We start from the raw sequence: 10,000 nt of genomic DNA on the forward strand, positions 1-10,000 counted from the left end.
TCGGCGCTGCTGTTCTTCATGGTGAGCGTGCAGGCGGGGCTCGGGGTGCAGCAGTGGGTCATGAATCCCCCCCACACCGCCTTCCTGCACCCTCCTTCGGCCAAGGGGATCCAGTACACCTGCTCGGGCGACCGCCTCTACTTCATCGTGTCGCAGTCCTACGTGATGTTCCTCCTTCTGCTGCAGCTGCTGGTGTCGCCGTTCATCGTGCGCTCCCGCAGGAACTACCACGAGGGCCTGCTCTACTTCCTGGCCACGCTGTTCATGACGGGCGTGTGGGTCGGCTGGGCCACGCTCTTCATGCTGCTGCCGCCCGTGTGGAGCGATGCCTGCATCTGCCTGGGCCTCGCGGCGACGCCCACGGCGCTGCTGCTCACGGTGTTCATCCCCAAGACCTACCTCATGGTGCGGGCGTCGGCGAGGGAGTCCGCCTGCGCCACGCCCATCAGGCCGATCTCACGCCCGCAGTCCGTGCACGACCTGCCGCGGGTGTCGTCGCTCGCCCTCTACGACTCCATCTCGCACCTGCCGGAGATGTCGTACGCCCAGGTGCACGCCCCCTCGCACGCCTACGCGCCGGACCCCACGGCGCACCTGGCCCACAAGGAGAGCCCCTACGAGGCCTACTCGCACTACCAACCTTCCCCGCACAAGGTCACGCAGTTCTAGCTCTCGCCTCGCTCCCGTCCCGCCCGTCGGCCGAGCGGCTTCCTCGTCTGCCGCCTCGGGACGAAGAGCCTCTGCGCTTGTGAATGGCTGATGTAGAGTAATAAATTTACAAAATGTCTGGTCGTCTTCTAACCCTCAAAGGAAATGACCTATTTGTAATATGAAAAAGGAAAATAGTGGCAGTTGACGTCACTAAAGGGAAAAAAACAAGATCTGGCAAATATGAAAAAAACTGTCCATAGCAGAAGGTAAAACAACCAAAAATCAGAAGAGTATTCTTAGTTTTAAAAAAACGAGAGTGCGTTGTACATACCAAACAATTAATGTTTAAATTCGTCCATACTATTTTTTCTTATTATATTTAACTTGAAAAGAAACGAACAAACATCTCTTTATTTGCATCTTCTGTGCCCAAATCCATGGAGGCCATCAAAGATAGGTAGGCCTTGTTGAACAGATTAAGTCTTTTGAAAACTAGGGTCCTTGGGGATATTAATTCAAATGGAGGAAGCCCTTAAGAGAGAAGTTGGGAATCATTGATTTATGCAATTTCCATAACGCTTTACTTTCAATATCCAAGACTTTTGCAGTGTGGAAAATACCTCTAGTATTCATTAAGAAACTTTATGTCCACATATTTTGTAGTTTTCAAGGAAATGCACTTGACCTTCTCAAGCCTAGGTACCACTGAAATTGGTAGGCACAATATAGAGTTCCTCAAAGTTCCTTGTCAAAAGATTGAAATTTTCAGTCTCCTAATATCTAGAGAGTATGAAGTCATAACAAATGTTATTTGGTATCGCAAATGTGATTTTGTGGCTGGTTTCTCCTCCGTGATTAAATTTCAAAATTATGATTAACATCTAAGTTGCGTCAGTTATTCGACTGTTTAAAAAGAATTTTGGCGTCATTCGAGTGCAATAAATCTATGGGTTTTTAAAGCTTCCCGCCACTTTTCAGCAAACAGTGGCAAATTTCATAGCACTAAAAAAAGTGGAGGGGGATTTCAGGACCACCCCACACACAAGTCACTTTGTATTGGCAACTAAAGGTAGTCTCATCCAGGGTGTGATGAGAGGTTGCATGTGCCATCGCCTTATCTTGAATGGTTAATGGTTAATGGTTAAAAGCAAAATAAATGTGCTAGACATCTAAGGTCATGTAGCACTATAGTTAATGTTAGTGAAGGGTGGTTGGGTTAGTGTTCAGTTGTTAAAGCTGGGTTAAGGAATTGGTGAATGAATGGGTTAGGGTCGGGTGAGGTAATGTAAAGGGGTTAGATTAAGTGAAAGATATATATGCGTTTGAGGAAGGAAAAGTGTGAGATTCTGTAAGGATGTCTGATAGGTTGGGATGTCTATGTAGGGAGGATAGGTGGGGAAAGTAGAGGTACGGGCTGCTTCAAAACGTGGGCATGACAATAGAATGTGTGGAATTGAAAGAGGAACATTACATAAGGAACATAGGGGTGGATCAAGTTTCTTGAAGGCATATAATGGATGGGTTATGACGGAGGTCAGGTCTGTGAGAGCGGAAACCGCGAATGTTCCAATGAAGGATAGTTATACTTTCGTTGATTTAGTGGCAAAGATTGCAGTGCGTGTTGGAGAATTTGAAGGGGAAGGTGCTAGAGGGTGGGATAAAGAATGAGGTTGGGGAGGTGGTGTTGTATCAGGAGGGGTGTCGGGAGGTAAAGGGTCTGGGGAAGAGGGTACTTGTGACATGAGGGATTCACGTGTGTAGCCAGGAGGGAGTTGAAGGGAGAGAGGGGATGGTGGGAGGGTTAATATAGGTGGGGCTGGAGTCGGGGGGAATGGGTTTTGTTGGGATGGGGTAGAAGGATTGGGTGTAGGGAGAATATGAGTAGGAGGAGGATGGATATCAGCAGTCACTTTGAGTGTGGAGGGAGCGGGAGTTGTAGAATTTGAAGGTGGATGAGTATTAGTTTGGGACTCGATTATGTAGTTCTGGATATCTTCAAGAGTTTCTGTAGTGGAGTTGGTTGGGGAGTTGTGTGAGATAAAGGTTTTCTTGTGAGGGGAGAAGAGAAGTCTGGTGTCTGAATAGGGGCAAAGGAAGGTGGAGGTGATTGTGAGGTAGGGGAAGAGGGGGTGGAACGTTTATTCTGTCTGCTGCGGGTAGTGCGGGGAGGGAGAGGGGAAGGTGTTGGGACTGTAGTAGAGATTGGGGTGTCTGGATTTAGGATGGCAAAAGAATTTGATTGGGTAGAGATTGGAGTGTCTGGGTTTAGGATGGCAAAAGAATTTGACTGGGAAAGTAGGAGGCAGAAGAGGGGAAGTTAGATGGAGGGGGGTTGGGTTTAGGAGAGGGTGTAGGAGCTTGGGAGGTAGGGGGATTGGCAGAGTGAGCGACATTACTGGAGTAGGGGGTAAGAGAAAAGCCTTGTCGACGTACTTCCTGTCTGGCTTTACGTAGAGTGAGTCCAAGTCTGAATCTGAGAGTTGCTACCTCAGACTCAAATTCGTAGGTGGGGCAGCCTCTATAAAATACATTATGGGGGCCGCCACAGTTTGCACATGTGCGTGATTGTGCAGAGCAATTTGATCGAGTATGGCCAGGTTGGGCACATAGCAGGCATCTGGCTGTGGAACGGCAATGTTTGGCAGGATGTCCTAAATGCCAACAATTTTGGCACTGACGAGGAGGAGGTTGGTATGGTCGGACAGGTAGGGATTCCCCACCTATGTAAACATTAAAGGGAAGGTCATGTCTACGGAAAGTAATTTTGGCAATGTTGATGGATTTCTTACGATTTCCTCTGGGAGGAATGGAGTAGCATTGTACATATGTTGCATCATAGTCTGTGAGACAAGCGAGTAAGTCCTCTCCACAATCTGACCATTCTTTGTCATGGATTGGGCAATCTGTTGGGGAGATAGAGACAGTTCCAGTGCAAGTATTGAGAGTTGGATGAGGTTCTGTAGGGATGGGATTACCACATAGATCAGTTAGTTCTGTTAATGCTATAGCTTCGTTTTCAGTTGTTACTGTGACGAGACGGGAGTGGTCGGGTCGGCTACGGAAAGAGACTTTGCCTACTTGTTTTTGGAGGCATTGTTGGAAGAGGAGGGTGTTTTGAGAGTAGGGAGCTGTGGGAGGGATCACGAAAAATCGGTCCCATTTGGCTGGGCTAAATAGAGTATTTAGGATTCTTGTAGAGGTGGGGGTAGTAGAAGTGCGGGGACGTGTGGAGGAGGGAGTAGTGTTGAGGGGGGTAGTGTTACGGGGAGGTGGGCAATAAGGTTGTAAGGTAGTAATAAGGGGAGATGGGGTGGTTGATGAAGGAGATTGTGGGAGTAAAGGTGTTGAAGTTGAGCATGTTGGGAGAGTAGAAATGTCTCCTGGGGGTTGGTTGTTGATTAGGGTTGATACTGTACTAGTATGCATTGATGATGGGGGAGTTGTTGCAGTGTTCGGAGCCGTGGTCAATTGGTTAATTGGTTAATGGTTAAAAGCAATAAATGTGCTAGACATCTAAGGTCATATAGCACTATAGTTAATGTTTGTGAAGGACGGTTGGGTTAGTGATTAGTTGTTAAAGCTGGGTTAAGGAATTGGTGAGTGAATGGGTTAGGGTCGAATGAGGTAATGTAAAGGGGTTAGATCAAGTGAAGGATATATATGCGTTTGAGGATGGAAAACAGGTTGTCAAAGCAGAAAGTGTGAGATTCTGTAAGGATGTCTGATAAGTTGGGATGTCTATGTAGGGAGGACGTGGGTATGACAATAGAATATGTGGGACTGAAAGAGGAACATTCGGAAACCGCGAATGTTCTAATGAAGGATAGTTATACTTTCGTTGATTTAGTGGCAAAGATTGCAGTGCGTGTTGGAGAATTTGAAGGGGAAGGTGCTAGAGGGTGTGATAAAGAATGAGGTTGGGGAGGTGGTGTTGTATCAGGAGGGGTGTCGGGAGGTAGAGGGTCTGGGGAAGAGGGTACTTGTGACATGAGGGTTTCACGTGTGTATCCAGGAGGGAGTGGAAGGGATAGAAGGGATAGTGGGAGGGTTATTATAGGTGGGGCTGGAGTCAGGGGGAATGGGTTTTGTTGGGATGGGGTAGGAGGATTGGGTGTAGGGAGAATATGAGTAGGAGGAGGATGGATATCGGCAGTCACTTTGAGTGTGGAGGGAGCGGGAGTTGTAGAATTTGAAGGTGGATGAGTATTAGTTTGGGACTCGATTATGTAGTTCTGGATATCTTCAAGAGTTTCTGTAGTGGAGTTGGTTGGGGAGTTTTGTGAGATAAAGGTTTTCTTGTGAGGGGAGAAGAGAAGTCTGGTGTCTGAATAGGGGCAAAGGAAGGTGGAGGTGATTGTGAGGTAGGGGAAGAGGGGGTGGAACGTTTATTCTGTCTGCTGCGGGTAGTGCGGGGAGGGAGAGGGGAAGGTGTTGGGACTGTAGTAGAGATTGGGGTGTCTTGATTTAGGATGGCAAAAGAATTTGATTGGGTAGAGATTGGAGTGTCTGGGTTTAGGATGGCAAAAGAATTTGACTGGGGAAGGTAGGAGGTAGAAGAGGGGAAGTTAGATGGAGGGGGGTTGGGTTTAGGAGAGGGTGTAGGAGCTTGGGAGGTAGGGGGATTGGCAGAGTGAGCGACATTACTGGAGTAGGGGGTAAGAGAAAAGCCTTGTCGACGTGCTTCCTGTCTGGTTTCACGTAGAGTGAGTCCAAGTCTGAATCTGAGAGTTGCTACCTCAGACTCAAATTTGTAGGTGGGGCAGCCTCTATAAAATACATTATGGGGGCCGCCACAGTTTGCACATGTGCGTGATTGTGCAGAGCAATTTGATCGAGTATGGCCAGGTTGGGCACATAGCGGGCATCTGGCTGTGGAACGGCAATGTTTGGCAGGATGTCCTAAATGCCAACAATTTTGGCACTGACGAGGAGGAGGTTGGTATGGACAGACAGGTAGGGATTCCCCACCTATGTAAACATTTAAGGGAAGGTCATGTCTACGGAAAGTAGTTTTGGCAATGTTGATGGATTTCTTACGATTTCCTCTGGGAGGAATGGAGTAGCATTGTACATATGTTGCATTATAGTCTGTGAGACAAGCGAGTAAGTCCTCTCCACAATCTGACCATTCTTTGTCATGGATTGGGCAATCTGTTGGGGAGATAGAGACAGTTCCAGTGCAAGTATTGAGGGTTGGATGAGGTTCTGTAGGGATGGGATTACCACATAGATCAGTTAGTTCTGTTAATGCTATAGCTTCGTTTTCAGTTGTTACTGTGACGAGACTTGAGTAGTCGCGTCGGCTACGGAAAGAGACTTTGCCTACTTGTTTTTGGATGCATTGTTGGAAGAGGAGGGTGTTTTACAAGTAGGGAGCTGTGGGACGGATCACGAAAAATCGGTCCCATTTGGCTGGGCTAAATAGAGTAGTGTTGAGGGGGGTAGTGTTACGGGGAGGTGGGCAATAAGGTTGTAAGGTAGTAATTAGGGGAGATGGGATGGTTGATGAAGAAGGTTGTGGGAGTAAAAGCGTTGAAGTTGAGCATGTTGGGAGAGTAGAAATGTCTCCTGGGGGTTGGTTGTTGATTAGGGTTGATACTGTACTAGTATGCATTGATGATGGGGGAGTTGTTGCAGTGTTCGGAGCCGTCAAAGGAGAGCTGGGATTGGGGCTATTTGATAAAGGGGCAAGCCTCATTGCCCCTAAGATTGGGGTTTTGTCTTCATTATTGGCCATGATAAGCCTGGAGTATGTTGGGAAAAAAAAATAGTCCACCCCTCAGGGTCCCCTTGAGGGGTAAGGGGAATACCGCGTATGGCAGGGGAATACCGTGCCCATGGTTCCCTCAGGCCGTTCAGGACTGACATAAAGTCAGCCTTTCATCCTTTCAGCACGGCTCTCACACCTTAGGAGGTGGATAGTAGAAGGGATTGGTGAAGAAACTGAAGCAAAAAGTATGAGTGGGAAAAAAAGACTATGCAAAATTAGTTGAGTCGATGGCTGAGTCCCAAGGTTGAGGAGTTCCTATCATTGGGTCTCAGTCTTCGTCTCCTAAGCCCCCCCACGACAAAAACGGGCAAAGGATTGGGGGGGGGTAGTGGTAGTAATAGCAATATCAGTAGCAATAGCAATAGCAATTGCAGCAGCAGCAGCAGCAGTAGCCCTTGTGCCATCCCCAGTGGTGAGCCACAATGGCGTGTCACTAAAATGGCCTTGGTCACCATTTATTTGAGGCTGCTACTATATAGCGGCTCAAAAAAACATCATCACTACACAAAAAAAGGGAGTAAAAACCATTGTAAGAGGAGATTTCTATCCTTCTACATTTTCCATAATTGTATGAATATGGCAGTTCACAAACAAGGGAAATTAAAACAAAAACTTTTGAAACTTCTGTATTTCTTTCTTTAACTGGAAACAATTGAGAACAAAAAAGGTTTACTTTTAAGAAATTCCATTCTTAACCTTAACAATAAATATGGCACCCATTTAACGAATGACAAAATATATCAAATCTAAACAATATTAACTCTGAGAATTGCTTTCATACAGCTCAAAATATACAATAAAAAGGTACAAGTGGTTTTAACTGAAACATTTTGTTGAGAAAACTTTCACAAAATTTCTTGCTTGTACTCCCTTCGCTCTGCCGTTTATGAGTATCAACTGATTGAGAATAAAAATTGATATGTTAAATTCAAACCCAACCTATAAAAAAAACTAGGCATTCAGTTGGATAAGGAAATATTACTGTGTAGAAAAAAGTATTTTTCTTCTCTTTTATCATATACCATTTCTGGCTTTTATAAGAAGCATAAGGAGCTTTCTAGAGTCACTTTCAAGGAAGAAGAAGCAAGAAAGTTGTTGCCTGTGTTTCCCAAACTAAAGTGAGAAAATATACTATGGCTACTTCATCACCAATCTAAATCTGTAACAGAGGAATACTTGACCATTAGTACAATCCATGGCATGAAGTACATTTAAAACCAAACATCTTTAATGGAATTTAACAATTAGAATTCAATTTGCATCCATAACTACCAACATTTGATTTAATCAAAACCATATAAATCTAACCAACTAAATCCCATCTTATATAAAAATGAGATTGCTATGAATGCATACATAATATCTCTTCACTGAAAAAGAAAAACTTAATACTGATATGCACGACTCTGTCCGGTCTGTCAAACCTGCATCAAAAATTCATTGGGAATATACCATATAAGGCTAAATCAAATTATTGGTATGGGTCACACCAATTGTTTGTACATAAACTATAGTATCAAATATCAGTAATTCTTAAATAGGTTTTAACTTTGTTCAGGTTCATTCAACTTGGAGGATATATCATTCAATGTTTGAGATACAAATCTGTGTTTCCTTCACTACTGTAAAATAATGAGATACGCTCTACCCAAAATGGAAACTTTATTATAATAAAGGTGAATTATCACTACACTATGCATATACACCAGGTATATTATAAAATATCAAAAAAATAAAAAAGCAAATGAAAACAAATGATAAAAAATCTTCTAAATGTAATTCAAATATACAACAAATTAAGCTAACGCACATCTTGGCTCCGAAACAAAAGGTATATATGATATATGAGGGTATTAAGGACATGGAATATGAGATACACATCTATACATTGTTCGATAAATGCTTTACATTGAAAGGTTATACACATCTGATTTGTCTGGTTATTAGAGATTGCATACATCACATGAAATGCTAAAAATACATGTTTTTTTCTGGTTCGTGCTATACTGATACTATCTTTTTTTTTAATAAATGCATGAAAAATGAGCATTAATTTCATCATTGTGCTTGATAAGTGCTAAAGAAATGTGAATTAATTAGATCATCATGCCAAAATTATAATAAAAAGAGAATATATAATAAGCTTCAGAAAGTCTCCATAAAAGGAGAGGTAATATATTACTATATTTTTTCTTATCCCATTACTTTTCTAAAATAATAATAATAATAATAATAATAATAATAATAATAATAATAATGATAATAACAACAATAAAATAAAAAAGGTTATACATTACTTTTCTTTGAATACAAATATTTCATTTTCTACCAACTCAATGGGATGGAAAAAAAAAAAAAAAAAAAAAAAAAAAAATCCCTTTAAAATCACAAACCAAAGCCTACATGCATAAAAACAATAATCACAATCACCAAAAACATCACCTGGTTGCCAAAGTATCACTGGCAGCCAACAAACCAACACCTGATTCTTCACTCAAGCATGTAAACTTTCCATCCACTTTTGTATTGCACCAACTTTTGCTATCTACTTTAATATATGGCACATGAAGGAAGATATACAACACTGCATCGTTATATCTAGTTACGTCATCACAAATCATGCTGGACAAAGCAAGTGAAAACACCACGACAGCTCTTTTTATCCTGCCTTGACAATAATCTTTTGACTCACGACGGTCATGATGGATGAATGAATGAGTGATTTCTGAAACTACTTTTTCCTTCCAAGTAACATTACTTGAGATAATTTTCTAGATATCTTAACTCATTTTTGTATCATCTTTTCTCACACACTGAAGAAAGAAAGAAAGAAAGAAAGAAAGAAAGAAAGAAAGAAAGAGGGAAAGAAGAAAAAAAATTAAAGCTTGAAATATAGAGAATATCTATCTCCCTTACACACATGTATGCTTTGTATGGTTTACTTGCCAATAAATATAATGACCATTTACAAAGGATCATTGTTAAAAACACATTATATATAGTTTTACATTTCTGGAGGGTGTGACAAACACATTAAATATAGTTTTATGTCTCTGGAAGGGAAGGGATGATATGGCTAGCACAAAATATACAAAGTTATCTCCTATCCTCAATATTTTGAATATGAACACTAAGGGGTTATATATATCTATATTGTATATCATAAATGTGAGTAATAGGCTTTTCCATAATGCACCACATAAACTATAGACCTTATATAGGTATTTGTGTAAGACTTACAAACAAATGCACTCTGAACATGAACCATAGGGGAACTGCACATACAGTAATACTGATGTTTAAAACAAAGAATGACTATTAGAATAAAAAATCGAAAAATGAATGCGAAAACAAAAAGTTAAAAATAATAAATCATAATATTAGTAAAAAAAACCTAAGTGTTAACCACAATAACACCAAGGCTAATCAAATGTCCTAGACCAGCCATACTATTAGAGGCTCTTTTTACTTCCATCAGGATTGCTCTTCTCCGCCGAGGAGGAGGAGTTGTTGGGGGCCGAGGTAGGCACTTCTTGGAGTGTGGGGGGAGGAGTGGTGCGAGAAGCAGGTGACATGCTA

General features: G+C 42.4%; 2 protein-coding genes across 5 annotated transcripts in view; one reads left to right on the forward strand and one right to left on the reverse strand.

Annotated features, from left to right (window-relative positions):
* LOC125041501 (metabotropic glutamate receptor 3-like) overlaps positions 1-785 on the forward strand; it is a 15,932-nt gene extending 15,147 nt beyond the window's left edge. The window contains exon 12 of the mRNA XM_047636514.1: positions 1-785. This exon is cut by the window's left edge and continues 31 nt beyond it. Coding sequence (XP_047492470.1) covers positions 1-669 — 669 coding nt within the window. The 3' untranslated portion in view covers positions 670-785.
* Positions 786-7,034: 6,249 nt separating this feature from the next.
* Positions 7,035-10,000, reverse strand: part of LOC125041423 (CTP synthase 1-A-like) — a 15,360-nt gene continuing 12,394 nt past the window's right edge. For all 4 annotated transcript variants that reach the window (XM_047636372.1, XM_047636371.1, XM_047636373.1 and 1 more), the window contains one exon: positions 7,035-10,000. This exon is cut by the window's right edge and continues 52 nt beyond it. In XM_047636372.1, the coding sequence (XP_047492328.1) occupies positions 9,874-10,000 (127 nt within the window). In that variant the 3' untranslated portion in view covers positions 7,035-9,873.

Source organism: Penaeus chinensis, chromosome 30 (genome assembly GCF_019202785.1).
Source record: "Penaeus chinensis breed Huanghai No. 1 chromosome 30, ASM1920278v2, whole genome shotgun sequence".
Taxonomy (NCBI): Eukaryota; Metazoa; Arthropoda; class Malacostraca; order Decapoda; family Penaeidae; genus Penaeus; species Penaeus chinensis.